General features: G+C 35.2%; 1 protein-coding gene across 2 annotated transcripts; it reads right to left on the bottom strand.

Moving 5' to 3' along the window:
- Window positions 1–5122: 5122 nt before the first annotated feature.
- LOC104595628 (basic helix-loop-helix (bHLH) DNA-binding superfamily protein) lies at window positions 5123–11376 on the bottom strand. Of its 2 annotated transcripts, XM_010256432.3 has the most exons (7): window positions 10695–11376; window positions 9408–10086; window positions 8881–9006; window positions 8691–8756; window positions 7922–7987; window positions 6859–6918; window positions 5123–5582 (listed from the first exon to the last, which is right to left on the bottom strand). In XM_010256432.3, exons 1-7 carry the CDS (start codon window positions 10817–10819, stop codon window positions 5433–5435), a joined length of 1272 nt encoding a protein of 423 aa, XP_010254734.1. In that variant the 5' UTR covers window positions 10820–11376; the 3' UTR covers window positions 5123–5432. The 2 variants fall into 2 exon arrangements, with proteins under 2 accessions (XP_010254734.1, XP_010254736.1); XM_010256434.3 differs by lacking the exon at window positions 7922–7987 and having other exon boundaries at window positions 5285–5582; window positions 10695–11361.
- Window positions 11377–24874: the final 13498 nt, after the last annotated feature.

Genomic DNA, 24874 nt, shown 5'->3' with positions numbered 1-24874 from the left:
AAGATTGGTGCTTAGTCACATTTACAGAGAAGCTAATATGGTGGCGAAGCTTGGTCACTCAAGCAATAGAGTTGATTCAGTTAATCAAATTAGACATCTCTTAGAGAAGATTAATCTTGAGGATTTGTCGGGGTGCACCACCCCAAGGTGTTGTTACTTGTTAGTACTCAGACTATGTTTACAAAAAAATAAAAAATATAAAATATAAAATAATAGCATGAAAAAAATATAAAATATTTAACAATTTCATTAAATTGCCAATAGTATATTGATTACTGATAATATATTAAGAAAGTCATAAAATATAATAAAACATCATAAAATCATGTATCATATTGCCCATTTAAAATTTTCAAAGAAGCTTTGTGTCAGTGGCCATAAACTGTTAGCCTAGGTCTCAAAAACCGTAGGCGTAGATTTTTACCGATGGATGGCCGATGGATGATTAATATTCGTTGGTTTAAGTAGTTTTTGTAGACTTAGGCTAGTGGTTTAAGACTGCTAACTTAGAGCTTTTTAAAAGAATGGGAATGAGCAATATGAGACTATTATTTTTCATGCAACAAATTAGCTAAATTTTTATGCCATGGATTCATTTTTTTTTTTAAATGAATGAATCCATCACAAGAATTTTATAACCAAACATTTTCATGTAGTTCGTTCTTGTCCATAAGAAGTAAGAATTGAAAGAATAAAGCCCCAAACCAAACATGGTCTAATTTGCACTCCTAATCCAAGCACCAGTATAGAGTGTCAAAAAGTGATCCAAGTTTATTTATATACAAACTGAGATCATACTATATACTATCAAGTAGACCTGTTCATGGGCCGGGCCGGGCTTTTACTCTTCATGAATAGAAATTTGTTAGGTCCGAGCCCGAGCCCGGCCCGACCAACGGGCCTACAACTTGGGCCCGAGTCCGAAGCCCGACGATGACTGTGTTCGCTGGAGCTGAGTTTGTGGTGATTGTGAGCTGCGATTTTAATAGTGAAAAGTGTGTTAGTTCGCGTTTGAGAGAGAGAGAACTCATCACCACCGCTGGTGCCTATATTTGTCATCTTGCCGGTGTCTGAGATTTGAAAGATAAGTGAGAAGAAAAACGAGAGAGATCGAGAGAGAGAGAAGGAGAGAACTCACCGTCGGAGTTGTTGCGCCGATGAATGTTTGCCGCCTCGCCGATTGTGTGGCTGCCTGAGAGTGTGAGGGCTGAGGAGGATGTAAAGACTGAAGAGAAGAGAGGTTCTGCTTAGGGAGTTAGGGTTTTTTAAGTTCAATCTATAGGTCGGGCCGTCTATTTTGGCAAATCCTGAGCCCAGTTCGAATTTATTGCGGACCAAGCTTTTTGGCCTGGGGTTAAGCCCGTAGGCTCTTTTGCGTGTTCAAACCCATCCGGGGGCCAAGCCGGCCCATCGGACCACCCGACCCATGAACAGGTCTACTATCATGTAGGGTGGTCCTTTGGTGGGTTGGATTTGGGTTGAGCTTTAATCCATACATCAAATCAATAAATCCTTGAGAATCCTAGCCCACTCATTTCAACCCATTAAATTTGTTCTTTGCCAAGATTCACAGAGTTATAGCAGTCCAGATCAGATAGACATACACGGTAAGCATGCCAGCATGCCGAGTAAACACTCATGATTTATTTTTGTACCTGTCCCATAAAATACCCTAAGCCTATACTTGGAAGATTAAAAAAGGACAAATTTTTAAACACTTCAAAGGTTAAATTAATTGCTGAAACATCCCTTGAAGTTTTTGACCATTGCTTAAATCTTCTCTAAAGTTTGCTAATTGCAATCATCTTCCCTGAACTTTTTGACACAGTTGCAAATAGACCCCTTTGTTAGAATCCTTTAACATGAGGCATGAAAAGTGTTCAGAATACCCATGTGGTTACCATTAAGGTTGATTTCTACATAAAAAAAAAATTTTTTTGACCAACAAAACAAAGAGAGTTTAAAATTGCGACTTTACATTAAAGCGATTAGTATGAAGGGAAAATTTGGAAAAGAGATTGAAAGGGTTTGAGGTAACCATTGATATCAAAAAAAAAAATGAAAGATAAACATTTTAATAAAAAATTACAGTATGAGTATTTTAGTCAAGTTCATGCCTCTTATTAGAGAATTCCTACAAAAGAGTCTAATTGCAAATATGTCAAAAAGTTCAGAGGAAATAATTATAGTTACCAACCTTCAAGAAAAAATTCAGCAAGAAACTTCACCGTAAGATTCAACAATTTACCCAAATAATCATTAAGGTTATGTTTGATTTGAAGAAAAATGTAGGGATCCCTTGCTTTTCATACCTGTTACTTCAAGCCAAACATAGCCTAAATGTTCACCGAGTGTGCCTACTAGATCCGAACTCGGGCTATATATAGTAGACTGTTACGTGGGATCCACAACAAATTGTCTTAGGATATTATTTTATAAAATGAGTATTAATTGGCAAATGGGACCTATAAGAGGTTTAGGCACTTTGTTACGTCCCCACAAAATTTAGATTATAATTTTAGGATAAATTACTGATATATATATATATATATATATATATATATATATATATATATATATGGAAACTTCTAACTTTAGATTTACATTTGTGAATTTAAGGTAGCACCATTTTTCTTTTCATCTTTACAAATAATAGGAATTGAAATTGAAATGCAACGTTTTAAAAAAATGATCGGGAAATGGAATTGTTTTGATCACCGGTTTTTGGGTTAATTGTTCGATCATCTGGTTCGAACGAACGGTCTGTTCTAACAGTAAAATAAAAAAAAAATTAAAAAATTAAAAAATAGTAAAAAACTGTTGAACGGGTCGATGGTTTAATCGCCTGGGTCAACTGTTTGTTGACTTTTTCAACATTTTTTTACCAGATTCCGGGTTTGGGGCAAAACGGAACCGGTTGCCTAGACGGTTCCCGGGCCGAATGGTCCGACCGTCCGGGTCAACAGCAGTTCGAAAAACATTGTTGAAATGAAGCACTATCATCATACAAAGCCCAATTAACACTAAAGGTGTCAATGGACAGGTTTTGGGTTGGACCCCATCCAATTCAAAATCAACTTGGACAGATCAACAAGACATGTTGGGTCGGATCAACTCGTCTGTAACAAATTTATATTTGGATTGGGTTGGATTAAGCCAATATCTGATCAATTGATATAGGTTTGGATTGAAACCAATCTAAATCAAAATAAATTTGAACAAATTAAATGGTCCAGACATTGAATTGGACCGGTTCAAATTGGTCCAAAATAGTCATTAGATTGGATTGGACCTAGTCCATTTATAATGGACTCACATTGGACTGGATCATATTGGACCAAATCCAGTCCAATTGACACCCCTAATTTAACACAAATTAACTGATAGTCCCGATGCTCTGATTATTTGTAATGCAAATCTAAATTAGATATAAAATTTGCACCTTCTCTGCTTTGCATCCATTTGTTTGTATTTATTGACAATGCAAATTTTGTATTTTAAAAATTGATGTAAAATTTACACTTTCACCTACCTCAATTCTCTCTGATTTAAAGCGGGGATTATTTCATATAGCTTCTTGCCTCTCTCCCAAACAAATAATCTTTACATAAATATTTTTTCTTGAAACATTAATATTCTAGGATTTCTATGAATAACTTTTCCTTGAATATACGAATTACTAGATACAATAGTAAGAATTTTAGATTTATAAATAATTAAATGGCTTAAATATTGATTATTGAAATTATTTTGGGTTTCTAATTGGTTAAAGTTTCCATAAAAATTACCCTTTTACTTATTTTATGAAATTTTGTTGAAAAAATGTTTACAACTTTTCCTTTCCCACTTAATTTATGAGGAACCAAATACATCATTAACTACATTTTTCATTTCCTCAATATTATGGAATCCAGTTAACCAGAATTAATGTTAACCACTCGATCACGATAAATTTGAGTAGATATTACATTTCCTTTTCTTACCAGTAGTTCGATGAGCCATTGGTGCAATAAAAATATTATATTATAACATTACAAAAAATGAATATTTCATATATTTTCATGAAATGGAAACCAAATTTGAAACTCTTGGTCAAATAATAGGTCCTTTCAGTAAATAATCATCATGACATAAATAAATCATAATATTATTTATTGGAGGCTGATATTGCTACTAAGAAGAAGACTTTAAGCAAATCCACTAATTATTTTGTGTGAAGATTATACACAACTTCCTGTCCTTGCATAAGTTAGATTTATTTAATTTGTATTGTTATGACGAGGTTATTTATTGTATTTTTTTCTCCTTGGGTTGGTTTGAGATGGTGGGGTTGTGTACTATTTTGTAGAGTTTTAGGGTACATGATAGAATTCGGTGCTCACAATACCGTGATTAATATCTAATATTGTATTTATGGCCACTTGTAATTGCGCATTAGGAATATCTTTCTATAAATATAAAAATATGAGTTCACATCTCTGCCCCACAACACCCCACGGCACATCCCCGCCATGTCTTGGGAACATCTCCCGATGATAATATCAGAACTTATGATATCATCATCGGGAGATGTTCTCAATACATGTGCTGTGGTGCATTGTGGGGCGGAGATGTGAACTCTAAAAATATTACTTAGAATTAAAATATGGTAGCAGCAATTTTGACAAAATTCGGCAACCATTCCCATAGGTAGTTTGTAAAATTGTAGCTACCATCTTTTGATTCTAAGTAATATTTTTATATTTTAATTCACAAACAGAAATAGGTAGCTAGTTTTTTGGGTTTGGGATAGCGAGGTTTTGCTTCAAGTGCTTATTTTCATTTATCCCAATTTTTTTTTTTATTAGAATTGGAATTTTATGTTTTTGACAAACATAAACAGTTGAATTTTAATCATCATCGGTCGAATATTTGATTATTCACTCGAATTCAAATTCAGTTACTGATTTTAAATATTCAACGGATATTGAATTGAATTCGAATCCTTATTTGTGCAATTGAATTCAAATTCGGATATATCTTGATTCATTTCAAATTCGACCCATTTACACCCCTACTCAATATTTGTGACCTAAAACAGTTTTCAATTTGACCTTTGATATTTGAGTAAGAAGAAGAAAAGGGGACTTCAATAACATTAGCATATATATATGACAATGATAACATATGGTCCCTAATGAACACAAACCATACATATGAATGATTAATGGATCAAACTTGGTCTATCCTAATCTTACAAGATGACCAAGTTTGCTCCATTACAACATGATTGTTTCTTCACAGAGGTTTGACCATCATAGAGTGAGCTAAAGAGATGAAATTCCTAGTGGAACAATGCTAAGACCATGCAACATAAAAAAGTGCCTTATCTCCCTTATTTTGATATATATAAATGAGCTCTAAAAAATAAAATGTAGAAAACACATTTCTTTTCATGTGCCACCACCGAAGTTAGGAGGAGGTGGCCAAACACCACTTCCATCATTGGTAACATAGGAAGTGCACGAAAGGGGAACAAGGCAGAGCCCTCTGCTTCTGAGATCTCGCTTTGGTTCCTCGTTCCTTTCTCCATCACCTGAACCCTGTTGTTGTTAGCCCAAAAAAACAAAAGTGAATCATTAGAATTCAAAACTACTTTCGCAACCCTAATCATTTTTCATTCTCTCTCTGTAGAGTTTTGGGATGCCGATTAGACCAGCATTCAAAAGAAGCTAGCGTATATGGACCTTGAGTGGCATGGTCATCCACAAGCAACCTAAGAAACATCAATGGACAGTGGTTAATGGGTCATATTCATAATGGGCAAATATCATTATTGAATATTGACCCATTTAACTTGATTACCATATATAACTAAATTCGTTCTATTAATCTCCTAGCTATCTACTACTATCTATGATACTTACATTGCTCTAATCATGGTCATATGCTGGGGGATGGACATTTCCCCTACATGCTAAGGGTTTCTTGGCAAGAAGTATGTCAGCTCTGTTATACTTTAAGGTTGTGTTTGGATAAGTTTCAGAATAGTGCTTTTAAAACCCAAAATCACTATCTAATTCTATGTTTTGTGATTTTGGGTTTAAAAGTCTCTGAGTTAGTGGGTTTCGTGTTATTATGGGGGCGTTTTGCAATGTGAATGGTTTTTCTTATTGCTGATTCTGAAAGCAAGTCAAAACAAATCTTGTTTGAAAATAGATTGTTTCTTAAAACAAAAACACAAGAAACATGTTTTTGGTTGTACATGTGTTTTTTGTTTTCAAAACTAAAACTAAAATCATGTTCTTGGATCTAGTTTCAAAACCATGTTTTCATTTGATTGTTCAACATCATGTCCCATAAATCAAATAATTTCTATACTCGAAAATTTGTTTTTGTTTTAAATAACAATATTTTATTGGCTTATTAAAAACATGTATTGTTTTTTTGAAATAAAATCAACTTGTTTTTCCTTTGAAAACAAAAACAAAACAAATGTTTTTGTTTTTTATCTGATGTGATAGTTCCAAAAACAAATGAAAACAAAAACATTCATACTGCAAAAAAAAAAAGAGATTTGCTCCTCCTAGAGTGCGCCTCACAGGCATATCCCACCATCTATTGGGAACATATCCCATGAATAATAACACGTATGCATGAGAGATGTTCCTGATAAATGATTGAGATGTGTTATGAGGTTGGAATGAGGAGCAGATCTGGACTTAATGCCCCTATATTATCTAAATGAACCATTAGCAAATGGTCGCAAAACGCTTTTTGGTTCATTTTTTCTTTCTAACAGTCAAAGTTAAAAGCAAAAACTAATTCAAACATGGCCTTATTCTACACATAATGTTAAGTGATGTATAGTCCTCTTACCCCTTGCATTGTTCTACAAGTCTTGCTTCGGGATGACTTCATATAAGGCACACTTAGCGTCTGCAAACATTCATGTAAGAGTTAATATTCAAAAAGAATCAACACTTCATGGCATCAAAAGAAATAATTATAATAATAATAATAATAATAATAATAATCACAACTCAAAGCATATTAAGTGCCCGTTTGGGAGGGTTTTCATGCAATGACTTCTACCGTTACATGTACTGACAAACCTGAAACCTCCTGAAATGTATTTAGTTAAAATCCAAAAAGTCGAGAATAGGCTTATAGAGGCTGCAAAATTGACTTTATGTTAAAGCTATCTGAGATAGCTTCTTTGAAGTGGCTCGGTGAATACAGCTCAATCAACGCAAAATACTCCCAAACAGTCTCTTATATAGTGCAGATCCTTCTCTTTGCCACATTAAATGAAAAAAAAAAAACATTTTGCTCATTTCTCTACTTAGCCCTGTAAATGGAGATTCCGGATTAACTGAACACTTAAGCCATGCAGATGGCTGAACTAATAATATTGCTCCACACCAATGATAAAATACATAAAACCCCACATAAGAGGTTGAATGGTTCTGAGCCCCATGTATTTTACAGACTGATGTGGAGTATTAATATTGGTTCCATGCTCAACACTAATCCTATCTCTTAAATGGAAGTATTAACATTCTGATTCCCAGTTATAGAATCTCCATGGGCCATTTGCCAATTTTATTTTCAGACCATTTGTCCAATAAATGGAAAGAGAGCATAACGAATCAGATGGACAGATACTTTGTCAACCCATTGATTTGAAGATTCTCTTTCCTTTTTTTGCAGATCTGTTATGCGTTATAAGGTAGCCCATGGGAATCCAAAGGTTGATGCAAGGTTCATACTCGTGTCCAGCACGATTCAAGGGGACATGCTCAACCGTCCTTGTCTGGATGTGAGCATTTCGAGCTTGTCGATTCTCTGCAATATTGCAGTTATAATACTAATATATAAATATATATTTTTTTTCTTTTCCAAAGCAAGAAAACAAGAAAGAATGTCCCGAGGAAAGTACCTCAACCTGGTCTTGGAGAAATTTAATATACCCAATAGCCTCCATTAGTACCGACGCCGTGTCCGTCTGCAAGTTCCACATTCCCCAGTTTTGTTTTATATTAGCCAATAGCCACCCACCTCTCCAGATAGAAAAAAGAAAAGAAATAAAAAGGATGAAGAAATTTATTTTCAAAATTTTCATATCCTTCTCCTTGTCAACATAATAATAATAATAACAATTTTATAGCATAAAAGTATGTTTGGCTGTATAAATACCCCAAAAATCACTGTATGCTGTGATTGTCACACATTAAGACTGTAAATTTTAGTTTCACTTTCCAGATGGACTAATTAGTACAATAATATTGTAATTTAAATAATACCTTTCTTAAAATAAATTGTAACTTGAATTAAAAACGAATACTAATACACCGATCGATATAACATTATTTAACCAGTAGACGATGAAATATTAGCAGAAAATAGCAACAGTTTGGTAACGAAAGATGTTGTTATTTCTAATGACAGTTTATAAACTAAATGTAATTATCAGCAGCAGCAGCTAGCAGCTTCCATGGCTATGCTCAGCATTTGATCAAAGGATGCTGGGTGGGTACTGAAACATGTTGCTGCTAATAAAAATAGACCTTCTACCAAAAAGAAAAAAAAAGAGTAAAAATATACCTAGTTATCGTTAAAATATATTATTTATACATTTTTATAATTCTGTTATCATCTTTGTTATGTGGATGATTATGAGGAGAAAGAGTAGGAAGAAGAAGAAGAACCTTGCCGAAAGGTGACACCAACTGCTGGAGAGCTGCAATTCTATCCCCTAGTTTCTCCTTTCTAACCTGCAGGTTGAGTATCATATCAACACAAATAAACAACTATCAAACATCACGAAAGGATATTTATGTTTCCCCATTTTCACAACCCATTATCTTATGTGACTAATTTTTACTTAAATATTCGCACCTTGAAGGGGGGAAACGATGAGCGCGACTCAAACCGAGGTTTCTTGGTTGCTGCTTGAGATAGCTTCGCGTCTGCTAAACTGCTTTGCCTCTTTGTGTCTGTAACTCCATTTGAGAAGGATGATACCTTTGAAATGAAAAGAGAAAAGGTGAACTTGTTATGGATAAAGGTATAATGCCCATCGAACTCAATATCTAAAAGAAGATATATATATAGATAGATTTTCCAAAAGGAGTATGATAAATGCATAAATAAAGCTGTAGAAAGATATGTAATCCTTGTGCAGAAGTAGAACGAAAGCAAAATAGGATAAAAGAGGGGAAAAAAAGAAAAAAAGGAAGAAAAGAAAAGAAAAGGGTGCTTGCTTTACGGTGTAATAAGGTTGAAATTGCAATGCAGCAATACGATTTAAAATATCATACGCTGATATGTTTGCGTGTTTATCGCAAAATAAAACTTAACTTCGTTTTAGCATTTAAATAATATTAAGAACAACAACAGAAGAAGAAGAAGAAGAAGATACGCACTTTATTGGGACTATATGGTGACTTATGACTGGATTGCTGCAGCTGGTCAAGACCGAAAGAAAGACTGTCTCTAAGCATGCCGAGATTACCATGCGAGGGCTGGCTAAAACTTCCAGTATATCTTGTAGAAGTCAGGAGATCCAAAGCTTGCAAATTCATTCCAAAGGAACTCGAAAATGGAGAAGAAGATGAGTTCTTGTTCGAGATGTTAGTAGTCGGAAATATCCGGCTGAAGCTCGCTGCACTGGATGTAGGTATACCTCCCAAACTAGCACAACTCTGAGCATCAGAGTACAACTCTTCTTCTGAATGCTGGAGTGCGTTGATTCTACCAGAAGACAAGGTTCTGAGCAAGATCTTCTCACTCAGATCATGAAGATGTTGTTGTTGCTGCTCATTTTTAACGTAGCTCGTAGACGGTAAATGGAACTCGTCCAGATTTGTAACTGTTTCGCTAAATTTAGGAAAAGAATCCGATAATTCCTCCTTGATTTTTGCAAGGTGTAGTTGATTGGCTGAATTGTTGGTGAAACTCCCTGCATTACCAGTCCAGTGGAAACCCATGTCCTGGATCATGGAACTATTGAGAGGAGGAGAAATCAGAATGTCATTGTTTTGCCTTAGATCCCTTGAGTTTGAGAAAACCCCACTAACATTTTGATTGAAACTACCATCGTTCCTGCATATATAACCAAATCATCACATAAAATAATTGAATTCTAGGAAGAAAAATCTTAAAACACCATTAATTATAAAATAAAAAAATAAAACCCATGAAAAGCTTCAAGCCCTAATGAAATAGGAAAACAAGAAGCTTTTAAGTTTTAGCATTAAGTCCCTATATGAAATCGTTTATTTGTAAATCACCAATTAAATTAATAAGTTCTTCATCAGAGGAAAGTTTTGTTAGTGTGAATAATTATCCCGGCCGGACTCTACTCAAAACCCTAGGAAAATAAACCATGCGCAGCTTTTGACAAACTGATTGATGGTTTTGAATATGATCAAGTCAAAGTCCAAAGGGAAAAGAAAAGCAAGTGATTCCAAATTCAAAAGACTATTCCTAATGGCGTAATAAGTATATATAGAATTGATTGTTATTCTTATAACTTAAAGAAACGGAAGTAGAACCCAAATTGTAGGAATAAAGCATACTGTAGGTTGGCAGATATATACAGATAATGGATACAAAAATAATATAAAGCAAAAAAAAATGTATAGAGAGAAAGAGCTAGAAAGACTACTAGAATGACCTATAGAGAAGTTAGGAGGGAATATTGAACTTACAAAATGAGATTTGAGTTCCAAGAATGGTCGCTTCCGACTCCATAGAAGGAAGGTGTTGCTAAAGAAGTAGAACCAACCAGCTGTTCTTGGAGCTGATGCTGGTGATGGAGATTTGCAGACTCCATGATAATTTTTTAAGGGCTTGAAAATCCCAAGATGAGTAATTAAAATTTAACTAGCTAGCTCCAGGAATCTCTCACTCTATTCAAAAACCAGTTCAGTTGACACCCACAAACCTTCTTGCTTTTAGCTACTTTTCTACTCGTTTCCTCTTTACTCATTCATCTCTCAGTCTAAAGTAGTCCTGAAAAGAAAGGAAAAAAAAAATGACTGAATAAATCATCCCAGGAAACCCTCCTCCCCTCACCTCCCACCCACCACCCCCTTCTTCCCTCCCGATTTTCTTCTTTTTCTTTTTAGCCAAACTTTCTGCACCTCTGAAAATTAACGATAGAAAATCATCTTCATCTCTCTCTCTCCCCTCTGATCTTTTTCTTTTTGTTTGTTTTTTCAACCGAGGCTTTTTGCGCGCTCTGCAATTACAGGGAGATGATTATACTTCCTTCACGCCATTATTAAATCCCTGCCTTCGATCCCAAGGCTTTCTACAAAGGTCTGAAGAGAGAATGATAGCAGTCATGCTCTCTCTCTCTCTCTCTCTCCTCGTTCCGCCTCCTCCATGCCCACAAACTCAAAGTACTTATATTGAAAATCTAGGGGGTGACGAGGAGGTTTTGGTCGGGTCGGTTAAAAAGTGTCCAACTCTTGCCATCCGAAACTCAATGCCGCCGGTTTGTTGGGATTAGCCAACCCTAACATAATTAACCCAACTGGTCTTCATATACTTTCGGAAATAATAATAATAATAATAATAAAGAACACCCGACCAGGCGACCGTTTCTCTTCAAAACCCCTGGTAAGTGGTTAGTGGTTACCCGGGAAAGGGGTAGATTATTATTGGGTCCAAAATAGGTTTCCAACGGGTCGGATGCAGATAGATCTGGAACCGATCTGACAATAATTTATTAAAGATTCGGAATCGAATTGGATCCGATAGGTAAAATTTTATATCCAGAATCGAATCAATCAGTTTTCGTGACAATTAGATCTGATCTGATAATAATAAATCTATTGAAAATATTATACATATAATATAAATTATATAATATATATATATATATATATATATATATATATATATATATATATATATAACCGGGACAATATATAGAAACCTAAATCGATTCATCACTTTCAATTCCTATAAACCAAAACCAACCTAATTGGTTCGAATCCAACCTAATTCATAATTCATTGACAGCCCAAATCCAGATTGAACGTTGCAGGTATTGATCAATTATCTATACCATTTCACCCAAGTCCCAACATTCAGGGGGTCCATCTTCTCACCCAAGTCCCAACAATCAGGGGGTCCATCTCCTTGCAGTCAAGCTAATGAATCCACCACAGATGAAAAGTTGCATGGGCTCTACAATCTACACATGTTCAGAAACTCGTTTAATCTCTTTCTGTTTCGTATCCAATAATGTCTCTGTACCCAGAATATATGGATATTCAAAGGGTAATTGTAGTTAGGGTGGGTCCTCCCAGCATTCAAACACCTGGCGCCTCACAGGCACATTTTATCATACATTGAAAACATCTCCTATATTGTTTAGTTATTATTTACGAAAGATGTTCTCAACGCACGGTGAATGTGTCTATGAGACACCCATTTGTGAGGAATAAATCCCGTCACCCAGCTATCCATGTTTGAACGGCTGAGATTGATGGATATTTCCACGGTCGTAGATGGGCATGAAATGAAGCATATTTTATGATCGATGATTTACTATATCATCATATTTCATTGGAATTACTTAAATAGAAGAGACTACTCATTGTTCTTATAATCAAGTAAGTTGCAAGTTAAAACGAAAATAAAATATTTCCATGTTTACGTAGAAATCAAGGAAATGGTCACTCCCACATCATGATAGTAATGCAAACAATATTATCATCCTTTTTCTTTTGTTTCATGCCCTTATAATGAAAAAGTGATAATATTTTTTATGAATGAGTGGTATGGTAAGAGATTTTGTTACTTTACTATGTTCATTCGCCAACCCCTCATTATGATGGTTGGAGAAGGAACAGTTCTTAGCAATTTTCTCAATCACATCCCTTAGTGGCAAGCAAAGCAACCCTATTAACTGTAGCCACCTCTACATACAAATATATACATAACTACGACTCTCTCCCCAACTTTTTATTTCTTATTCAATCTCTATCTCTCTCGGCATCCATGTGTCTATGCATGATTTGTTATGGTGCAAAGTGGCGCAGCCCTTATCCACCCAAAGGCCCGTTTGGTTTAGTCTTGCCAAATACATTGGCTGTGGCTGAGTATTGGCCTGACGTATTGATGAAGTCGAATGGCTAGAAACGTCACTTTTTCATTATTTTTTATATATTTGTATTTATACTTTTCCAAACTGAGCTTATGGAACTTTTCCAAACCTTATATTATTTTTATATATACTTTTATATATTTTGTATTATTATCGAATGGTCAATAATCACCCATCAGGCGACTTCAACTTAAAATTTGCAAATATGCCACGTAAAAGTGCCAAGCTTCTATATATGCTTGACAAGTTTAAATATTATATATATCATGTATAATTAAGTATTACAGTTTTTAATAACTTTAGTTTTATTTTGTTTTCAATTCATTTTAGTTATGGGCCTCACAACATGGATTTTAAATATGGGTTTCTATGGTTCCTTTAGGCTTGGAAAGAGTGTAAATATATATACAAAATATAAGATTTTGTATTTATACTCTTTTTAAACTGAGCCTTATCAAAATATATCACGTAATTAAGATAAGAGGATCAGAGTTAATCATTCTTTTTTTAGTATGGGTACAATGCACCATTAATAACTTCTCTCTCACTCCTTATTCTCTAAAGTGATCAGGATATCTCGCATCAATCAAACCAATTAATACAAATATGTACAATATAAATATATAAAAAATAATATAAAATACAAAATTTTACACTCTACATATTTATATTTATTACGCGTTGGGACTAATGAGGGAAAAAACAGCTTAGGACAACATTGCAGGTGTGCGCCCCAAGGATTTGGAGGATGAGAAGTCCAAACGGTATGTTATCTCGTTGATTCTTTTTGTAGGCTTTCGCTCAGGTTGGATCTGTCAAACGGTGCGTGGCTCAAACCTTTTCTTCAACTTAAGATTTAGCTCTTCTGCTGCTGGAATCACTTGGGAGAATTCCTAATGCGTGGTGGACTAGAGTTGACGTGAATTGTGGAAGTGAATATACTCTCATATTGGAGCCTCCGGATGTCGACTCCATATATATCCCTTAAGTTTTATTTGTTTTTATATGGTTATTTAGTCTTTTTCATCCCAATATAAACAATGATAAACGCACTTCCATTAATAATTAAAAAAAAAAAAAACACCACTCCTTTCTTATCAGTAACCACTCAGGTTGCGTTTGGAATTTGGATTAGGGTGGATTTAGATTTGATGGCAGAAATGCAATTGTCAATTCTGCAAATCACCAGATTTAGTAGTTTGGGTGCATGCATTGGTGTCATGGAATTCCATAAAACAGGCAACTTTTACCTTGCTATAGCATAGTTCTCGAATTTAGGAGAAGCCGAAGTGACATGGGAGCAGAATTCATTTTCATTTTAGCATAATCCAAGGCAAGAGCAGAATTCAAATCTACCTCTGCTCCCACAATCCAAACACAGTCTCATCAATGTACTAATTTAAGGAAGTTTTCAGGGTCTGGTGTTGAACAAAGCCCGGCCTAATTGCAGTCTGGTACCCCACACCTTGTCACGTGTTGCATATTTAAATGATCGAAACTACCTCAGAGACGGTGCCCGTGCCACTTCACCACAGAGTGCGTATACTGAAAACCATCATAACCATATGACTTTTAACAATCTGCACTGTTCATATTTCCATTGTTTTCTGAGTTTTCAACAGTTGCAGCACAACTTTTCTCCTCAGTCCTCACCCAAATTAGATAAGACACTAAAATATACAGAGTTGCAGCATTTTTTCGAGCTGATTTTTGGGCTAAATATCTTCATTCTGGGATCATCAATTCAAATGTAATTCCCGATGATCTTATAAGTATAATTCATTAATGGCTTAGTCTTCAGCTTCAAACCATTAATTTCAGTAGTTCTCTGCAATCCTTCCATAGTCGACGAGCCAGCCAATTGACCTGGGGCTGAGCAAGACATAGCGATTCTGCTGATTGTCCTCTCTCCACTCCCCCAGAAAAACCGAACGCTAGCTAGGCTAGATGTAGGATGGAGCTCCTTCTGGCATCAAACCGTACGTGGGGGAGTACGTGTTCCTGAGTTCTCTACAGTTGGATGGCACTGGGACTTAGACCCCACGACTCCCAAGGATCATTCATTCATTTGTTCAGAGATTGGAGTGGGATCCCTCCGGATTCCGGGTAGCATAATAAAACCACCTCGAAATTCAGTCCCTGAATATGGGAATAATGATGTCAAACAATGAAATGATGGTTCCACTGATCAAAACATTCTCATCACTCACATAATTAGCAACTTAGGATCTCTGACGATCAATGAATATAGAGAAAATGATCGAGGTTGGGCACTTGGGCTTTGAAGAGGCGAGTAGGCAGGCTATGGCGGTTGTGAAGGTTGCCAAACAAATAACAAGGAAGAAAGGAATAATTAAGGGTTAAGCTGGCTTTCCTGAAAAGAAGGTCTATAATAATCTGATCAACCCCACAAAAGTTCACGTCAGAGCAAAAGTTGATGGGAGAATGTGAGAGATAAGAGAGTATGGGCAAGTCTGTCTTTGCCTTGGTCCTTCCCCCCTTTAGGCCTTTACTCTCATCGAGCGTGCCGACCTATCTACATCTGGTTTTATTTTATTCTATTTCACCCATTATTTTTGACAAAGTGTTTGATTTTTTTATTCAAAAGCCTCTCTTTCATCGCCTTCGACCTTTTTCATCCTATTCATTTCTGCTCTCCTTATCTCTCAACATTTATCTATGAAGTGCGGTTTTCTACATTACGATTAATTTTTAACAGAACTATCCCATCTTTCAATCCTTCTGTTTCATTGTTTGTGTTGGTGTTTTGTGCATTTTTATTATCGTTTTTGGGCGGCAACATTTGTTAAATGGAAAAACTGTGCCAACATCTATCTTCTTTTCAAGTTCCAACATTAATTTTAACAGTTTAATACTTTTCTTTAATAATTAATAACAGCAATAGCTTTCACTACCCTTCTAAACTGTCGGTAGAATGAATATGGAAATGTTGTTTTATCGAATTTTCATTTCTGTTTTATTTCTAACTTTTTTAATACATCATGATCCCCATCAGCATGATCATTACTGTTATTGGTAGTAGTGGTGGTGATGGTGTTATTATTATTACTAGCACCACCAAAAGTCCTATTCCCAGCTACTACATCATACGTGGCACGTGTCATTTGCCAAAGAGATTGATCCTTTTTTTTTATTTCTTTAGAAACAGTAAATAACAGACTAGGTTTTAGTGGTGAGAAAAAAACCGAAAAATTGAATCAATCAAAAGCAAATAAAAATATCGGTTAATCGAATCAATTGATTCGGTGTTTTTAAAAAATTGAAAATATTGGTTAACCAATATAAAAGATCAGCAATTAATCGAATCAACTGGTATACATATATTTTTATATATTTTATATATTTATACATATTATATAAATATATACTTATAATATATTATATATTATTTATTTTTTAAAATATCATATTTTATAATATATTTTTATAATATATATTATAAAAATTAAAAAACTGATGAATCGAACCGATCAACCAATTTATTTCGATCTGATTTTAATTATCAATTTTTCAAAAATGGGTAATACCGATTCAATTACGAAAAAAAAGTTCATTCGGTTAACCATACCGTGAGCACCCCTACCAGGTCTTAGAGGAATTACGATGAGAATGGTTACAATCTCCCCTTGATAGATTGAAGCTGTGTAACTCATTCTTTTATGAACATGGGATTATGGGAACGGTGGGTTAATTGGAAAAGACAGCCTTCCCCAAGGCGGAGAGTCATATATGGCAGATGATGCATGAACGAGTTTGGATGCCATGGATATATTAATTTATAAATCTAAGTCCATTCATTAATTTAAACATTTCATTAATGTTTTCAATTCGTCATTAACCCTAACAGTTAAACCCGTGACCTATGACCGAGAGATAAAAATAATTCAGCCTTTGAGTTGGTTTTCAAAATACTGCATCCGATTTTTTGTCAATTGGACCATCAAATGAGCTATTGGTTTTGATGCATGGCTGTCTCCAATATGAAATGCTTCACTAATCCCGTTCTAATGCATCAAAATGTGATAAGCCATGAGGATTTAACTATACAAAAACATTTCTTCCCACTTCACTAATTAATCCCGTTCAAGGAGTGATTATTTTGGCCATTGAGGATGCTCTTTCACAACCAAAATTATTGTTTAGTCCTGCTTTATTTTTTTTTTTCTTGTAGATGTATATATTGGTTGATACTTAATTAGTACCGATAATGTTTGGATAAGCTTTGGGTATTTATACTTTAAAGTCCAAAAGCAGAAAGCCCAAATTTTAGGCCTTGTGCTATGGAGCTTAAAGTGTTTTTGGCTTCATATATAGTGTTTTTAAAAGCAGTTTTTACCAAATGTTTAAAACACTTTTTGCCTCAAATTTGATTTTCACAGTCCAATGCCCAGAAGCCAAAGGCTATCCAAACACCACATAATTGTCCCAGAGTAACTGTTGGTGAAAGGAATTAGTAGACCTGTGGGAGGAAGTTTTCCAAAATAAAATTTTCATAAAGTATGGTGCTCTTATTTTATTATATGGTTAATGGGCACTTGGGAATAATTGGTTAATAATTAAATATGGATAATTGAATTTGGGATTTTTCTGAAGGTATAAGTTATAAAACTTTATATCAAAATTTAATCATCTTCTTATGTATTACATTAAATAGACGTTAAATGTCCAATTATATATAAAGACAAATATGTATATATGGGATTGCTAGGAAAGGGGCTAGAAAGCATAATGACGACATAGTCCCTACCCTAGACCTTGAAATGGTGTCCTTGTTGGATGCAATATTATGCATAAATAAACCTCATATATTAACAATCAATTAATATTCCACATTTAAACACAAACCCTTAAAAGAAATTCGCTATTATTGATGACTTTATAATTTGGGGTCCATCACCACATCGAAATCAAGCTTCCTTTTTGTAAGGCTTAGCCAGTCAACCCTCTTCTAGCTTCAAACACTCATTTGATTGAGTGCATTTACCATACAAAACACACCCTCTTTAAAAGATTAGTTTATTTATTTAGTCTAATTGATTTTATTTAAACCCAGACATAAACCCCATGTTTTCAATTGCAATTGGTTTTCTCTCCCTTTTTAGGAAGAGATTGAGAGGCCTCCGATGACTACCTAATTCCCCATTATTTTATCCAAGTCTTAGCTTATTTCTGTTAATAAAGAAGCTTGATCTCTCGGTTAACAAATCTCTTAACTTTAGTGATGATTATTTTTCCCATATGTTGATGCATAAAAAATAGAGGGAAAAAAAATAAAGTTATAGTCATGAAAGAGCCCTCAAAAGTAGGTCTAAAAGTTAGAGATTTTAAAAGTGTTTGAGAAGAAGACAAAGCATTGAAGCATGAGAATATATGCTTTCTTATGCTTAGGGTTTGAAATCCAACATTAGGGGGCCATATCCATCTTACTTTCTATGCCCACTTGAACCATAAATATTTCCTTTTCTTCTGAAGAATCTACAGGTCTGTACAGCAGCAGGATGTCACTCCAACATGCACATCCATTTCCAAGGTTCGATGGTTCAGAGCTTTCCACGTCTTCATGATAAATATGCATGTGCATTCCATGCTATTCCCTTCATGCATCATGTACATGTTCTAACATCCATGGGCATCTTCTATTCGTCCGTTGTTTAATTATATATATGGCGGAAACTCAAAGCATAAGCTCCATAAATTCTGCACATCAGATTCACAGGGAATTAATCTTGTAATGATATTTCATGAATCATCCTGTTGCTGCATGTAAATAGCATCCACATCCCATCATCTCATTAAGTTATCATGGGATATCATGCATGAACATTAACCCACTATGATGGGTGCTTGAAACTTAAAAGAGGATGATCATATGACAAGCTTGTACTCGTCTAGTACATTGAAATTCTGAACAAGTACCCAATCTTGCAAGAGCCACACAAACCGCGAAAAAGGAGGAGATACATACAATAATTATAAAGCTAAGCCCTCTCTCTCCCTCTCTTTCTCATTCTAACATCCACATAACCAGAATTTCTCTCTCTAGTAAGTATCTCTTTGGAATCAATCGAGTCATTCTGACCCGGCCCAAAATAGCGATGGAAGGTCCATGAGGCGCTACAATACGCTGTGAGAATATAGAGCACCCCACATCAGCTTGCCACGTAGGACTAAAGGATATGACACTTGTCGCATGCGTAGTCGTGTGAGGGGGGGCGGGATGGGGGGGTGGGTTCCACTTCCACTTGCACCCTTCAAAGTTCAAAGTTCATTTGTAACCTCAGGTCATTTCAGCTTTTTAACCATCGCTTTTGGAAAAGGCATTAATGGTCGATAAAAAAGTACTTTTTACGAGCCAAACAAGATGCCCCTTAAAATTTTGAGCACTGAAGAGCCATCGGATTCCCTCCCTCTCCCTCTCCCCGAAGGCAAGAACCAAACCCAAACCCAGATATTTCACGAAAAGCCCTAAATCTCGCTCTCTGTCCCAAAGCCAAAGCCTGTACTACCCCACATTTGACCGGGCCTACTTTGGAAGCACACGTGCAGCCACACGTTATATCCCACTATCAATTGTAGATTGAGTACTATTGGATAAGAACCCGACCCGCCCACAACACTCAACGACGCTGGCTCGTTGAGTGTTGACCAGATTTCGTGTTTTCTTTGGACTTGTGACGGTCTGCATGACATGAACCAGCCATGACCCCACACAATGCCGAATCTAATCTCAGCAAACCCTTTTCCTTTTTCTCTCTCTCCTTTTTTTTTTCTTTCTCTTCTATCTTTCCTTCAAATAAACCAACCAGGAGATGAGTCCAAACTCCAAAGTGAGTGAGTGGTCTTAATCTGTCTGTAAGCTTTTCAGAGATCAAGCTGATTCATGTTTTCTTTCATCACCTTGCTCTCACTCAAATACTTAGTTGCAACTGATCAACAGAATCAGACATGTTGATGTTGTCTGTGAGTTTGAGCTAACAAGATCTCCTCCTCAATGATCCAACAACTAGCTTGAGCCTTGATGGGGGTGAGATCGATCGAACTCCACTCATTGCAAACACAGTTGAAATATGAAAAGAAAGAAAGACGTGTCGCCCAAAACCAATCTCGACTTTGCTTCATGGAGTTTAGATCGCTTCTTCAGTCTTTTCAGTAAAGCCACATTATTAGGAACATTTCTCATCCAAGTTGCCCACCTTTTGTCTCCCTCATATAATTGAATTTTCCTTTTGACGAGTCAATTCAAAATAGAGGAGACAGAGAAGAGACGAGAGTCTCATTTGCATTAACTATCTATGATGTCTATAGAGTCGTATGGAACGTATGTATTACTTGAAAACGTTGGTTGTTCACTTGTTTGGATGGATGGATGATTGATTCCCAAGAAGATAATCCAAGACAAGCAAATTATGTCAAACAGATTCAGTGTTTCTAGAAATGGTTGATGGTGGTCTTTGATGAGTACTAGCTCGCTACAGATGAACTTCAGCTCATCAATCATGAATTTTAATTTTAATAATGCATCGATCAGAAAGAAAAAGTTGTTTTTCTTTGGCTGCAACTGCAAGTGCTCTTTGACTGTTGTTCATCAGTGGGAGTGTGCCTGGAAACTGGATTATAATTTATCAGAATTCAGAAAGCACACTGGCACAGAACCAGAGTACTCCGACACGCTCAAGGTTTTAAATTTGGAAACTTTCTGTCATTTCTGATCTTCGGTTCGTGATGAAGTGATTTTTTGGGGGCTAAATTTTAACTATTTTATTTGCATAAAAATACTATTTATGTAATATTCTTGTAACATTTCAAAATATGTATCTACCCAAATATCATGAAAGTGGTGTCTTCAGAGCAGAAAGCCAGAAACCGAAAATTGAAACCATGGCCCCCTAGGATCAACTACTCATTGGAAATCGCACCATGAAGATTGATTGGACTAAAAGAAAACATATTAAAATACCATACGAAAATCCTTTTCTTTTTTTTCTGCAGATGTTAGGCGCAGTACTGTGGAGAAACTTTCCTTCAGCAGCATTCACTGGAATTTCTGAAAAAAATAATGGTTGAAAATTGTCCCGCTCCATCGGGGAAAAAATTGGATAGTAGAACGGTACATGAAAGAATCCGACCCGAATTTATGTAAAACATATAGAGCTAGCTGTGGCTGCTGCTGGGATTCGAGCCCAGGTCTCCACGGCCACAACGTGGAATTCTAACCACTAAACAACAGCCACCATTTCTGTGGGAGTCACCACGGCCACAATGAGAAATTTATAATTTGTCGTTTTGAAAGCATCGCGAAACAAAGCAAGTAGCAACCCGGTGTAAAGTCACTCGTCCCTAGGGGTGTCCACGGTTCGGTTAATCGAACCATGGTACTTTTTTTTAAATCGAACCGGTACAACTGATTAATCTGTCTGTCGGTTTCGGTTTTCTATATTTATAATATATATTATACAAATATATGTATAATATTATATAATAAATAATAAGTGATATATAATATATTATAAATATTTGAAAAATATATAATATATTTATAAATATAATATAAGTATATACTTATATATATAATGAATATATATTAATATATAATACATAGAAAATATGTGACATATATTAAAAATATATATATACCGGTCGGTTCGGTTAACCGTCGGTTTTTTTGTAGGTTAACCGAAAACCAAACCGGTCCTTCAGTTTTTCAAAAATCCAGAACCGGTCCTTTAGTTTTTCAAAAATCCTAAACCAATCAGTTTGGTTAACCGTATTTTACGGTTCGGTTCGGTTCGCTTTTTTGGTTTTTTATGGACACCCCTACTCGCCCCCCTATGGCTGAAGGGTCAAGTGCCTCCATGTATCTGTACAGAGTTCCACTCCAGGCCTTGAAGTGGACATCTATATTAGGGATGCAAACCGATAGGATCAAATTGGAGTCAAGGTATATTTGAATACGATCCAATATTGTTTATATCGGATTCAATCTGACCCAAAAATCTGATCAGATCTGATAGGACTCGAATTACATTTAAATCATATCAGTAAGTCAGATCTTCGGATCTATTCCGATCTGACTTGTTTTATTTAAAATTAATAAATTATTAAAAAAAATAAAATATACTAATTCAAATTAAGTAAAAACAAAAATACAATTATTTTTTTAATTATTATCATCATATATATACACATGTTTTTTATAAAAAATAATATAACAAATAAATTTACTTAAAATAAATATATTTTTTATATATAATATATAATATATATTTAATATGAATACTATTTAATATATATAATCAGGGTTGGGCTGGATGGGGACCTCATTCTCCATCTTCAACCCCAGTTAAGGATCCCTATTAATCCCCATCCCCACCCCACCAAAGCAATCCCCATCACTGACCCGAAGGGATCAAGGAAGTTAGGTATCCGTTGAGGATGGGGAAAATTGCCATCTGTATGCCAGGCTCGAGTTGGTCAATCAGCCAATATTAAAATTCAACATTAACGTATATGTTTATGTATGTTGAATTTCATATCATGATTTGATCCAATCTGAAAATCTGATCCTATTTTGTTAGATTTGGATATCCCCCCCCCCACCTTCAGATTTTTGGATTGGACAATAGGATCCATTTGAAAATCGGATCAGATTTGGATCACCCCTCATATATAAATATGTTTATATTGAATTTTTGTATATACTTTTGTTTTTCTATATATAAATTGCTATATTTTCTTTTCCTTTTAATGATTTATTATTATTTTTTTAAATTAAATCGGATCATATCAAAATCTGATATACCCTTATTCGAATCCACTCCGATCCATTTGCATCCCTAAGCTTGAGGACCAAAAATTCAAGCCCAACACATGTAAAATTATGGGTTGGCTCAAGTTCAAGTTGAGTTTGCTCAAGTTGCACCCGTAATTTTTATGGAGTAATTAAAATATGATTTTTTTTTTCAACTCTTTTTAAAATTGTTAAAAATAATTGAAATATATTCTTAATCTGCATCTTTGTTTTGAGAAGTAAAAGTAGGTCCGTTTTATTAAAAAAATACAATGGGTAATTTACAAAGACTCCCCTCTACTATGGGGTTAGTGACAGTTGCCCCTTGATCATTCATTTGCGACAAAGACCCCTTAGAACTTTCACTTTGTAACAAATACCCTTAGCCATTAAAAGACAGTTGACAAAAGTAGTTGCACCCGTAATTTTTATGGAGTAATTAGAATATGATTTTTTTTTATTTTCATTTCTTTTTAAAATTGTTAAAAATAATTGAAATATATTCTTAATCTGTATCTTTGTTTTGAGAAGTAAAAGTAGGTCCGTTTTATTAAAAAATACACTGGGTAATTTACAAAGACTCCCCTCTACTATGGGGTTAGTGACAATTGCCCCTCGATCATTCATTTGCGACAAAGACCCCTTAGAACTTTCACTTTGTAACAAATACCCTTAGCCATTAAAAGACAGTTGACAAAAGTGACCTGCATTCTGTGGTTAGCAGATCCACGCTTTTTGGGGGAGGAGAGCCTGGATCTGTTGACACAAAACCGCTTGTACACAAAATCTAAAGCCACACATCTAGAACATCTCTTTACTACTTATGGGAAGATGTTCCCAATGTGGGCTGTGGTGTTATACGCACAAAATCAGGTCTTTGGACCCAGCCTTAGACTATAGCCCTTAGCATAGGTGCAAACCCAGTCAGAGCTTGGCCCATGATCACCCTTACTCAAGGTCAATGTATCAACGTTTCAACTTCAACCATCTATATCAACCGTCAACTCATGACATCATCACGACACTCTAAAACTAAAATACACAAATATTACAAAGCCAATGACCCACTGAAGCGGTCAAATGAATCAATGGTTCAATCATCAAAATTGATGGGTCATTAGATTGGTCATAAGGCTGTATTTGGATGCGGTGTAAATCAAGAACCGATGTAAAATTTACATCGGTTCGCTTTTGTACATATTTGGTAAAGGAGTGTAATTATTATCGACATAAAACTACACTCTGGTTCAATTTTGTGTGCGTTTGGATAGTGTAGTTTTACGTCAATGATAGATGTAAAACCTCATCACCTTTAAAGTTTTACATCGATAATCAATGTAAAAACTAAATCGATTTTATCAATGTAAAACTTAAACATCTTTTTACATCGATTTCAAAATACAATGGTCATATATACTTACGGTTCAGTGTAAAACGTCATCAGTATATTTGATGACATTTTACGCCTCTTCCAAACGCAGCCTAAGTTTTTCATCAATAAATAGATTAGAAGGTGAACCAAAGCGGAATCATGAGCTGATGGCAAATTAATCTGATCCACCTGGGCCAACTATTGGGATCCATCTAACTGAATCATCATCGAAACCCTATCCCAACTATATGGGGTCGGCCACTCGGATACTGTGGATCTGATTTTTAATACATGGGACAGTCAGATAGAGTGCAGTGGATTTTGGGTGAGGTTTGGGGAGAGGCTATCCGGTTGTGATAAATATAAATAAAAATAAATAAAAAAACAAATCACTGATGCTCAGTTTGATGAGATTTGTGCTATTAAATTTGGTCCACGATTGCAAATCACCCCTCAGATTTTAGATTTCTCGATCAATCTAACGCCTCGTTGGTCGTAAATCGTAAGTTTATTCTGAGATTGCTGATAGCAAAATTTCCTTCGTTAATGGTAAAGTGCTTTTGGTTAAAAGTTCTATCAGAAGTTTCGA

Source organism: Nelumbo nucifera, chromosome 5 (assembly GCF_055504915.1).
Source record: "Nelumbo nucifera cultivar China Antique chromosome 5, China Antique-T2T, whole genome shotgun sequence".
Classification (NCBI taxonomy): domain Eukaryota; kingdom Viridiplantae; phylum Streptophyta; class Magnoliopsida; order Proteales; family Nelumbonaceae; genus Nelumbo; species Nelumbo nucifera.
Note: the sequence above shows the minus strand (reverse complement) of the source record. Positions and strands in the feature narration are given on the sequence as shown.

Bases quoted from the DNA above. Each gene is read 5' to 3' on its own strand.
- LOC104595628 (XM_010256432.3), bottom strand. From the start codon at position 10,819: ATGGAGTCTGCAAATCTCCATCACCAGCATCAGCTCCAAGAACAGCTG. The intron at 9,007-9,407 runs GTGCGTATCTTC...TTCATTTCAAAG, and splicing joins CACCATATAGTCCCAATAAA to GTATCATCCTTCTCAAATGG. The intron at 5,583-6,858 runs GTAAGAGGACTA...TAACAACAACAG, and splicing joins CTTGTAGAACAATGCAAGGG to GGTTCAGGTGATGGAGAAAG.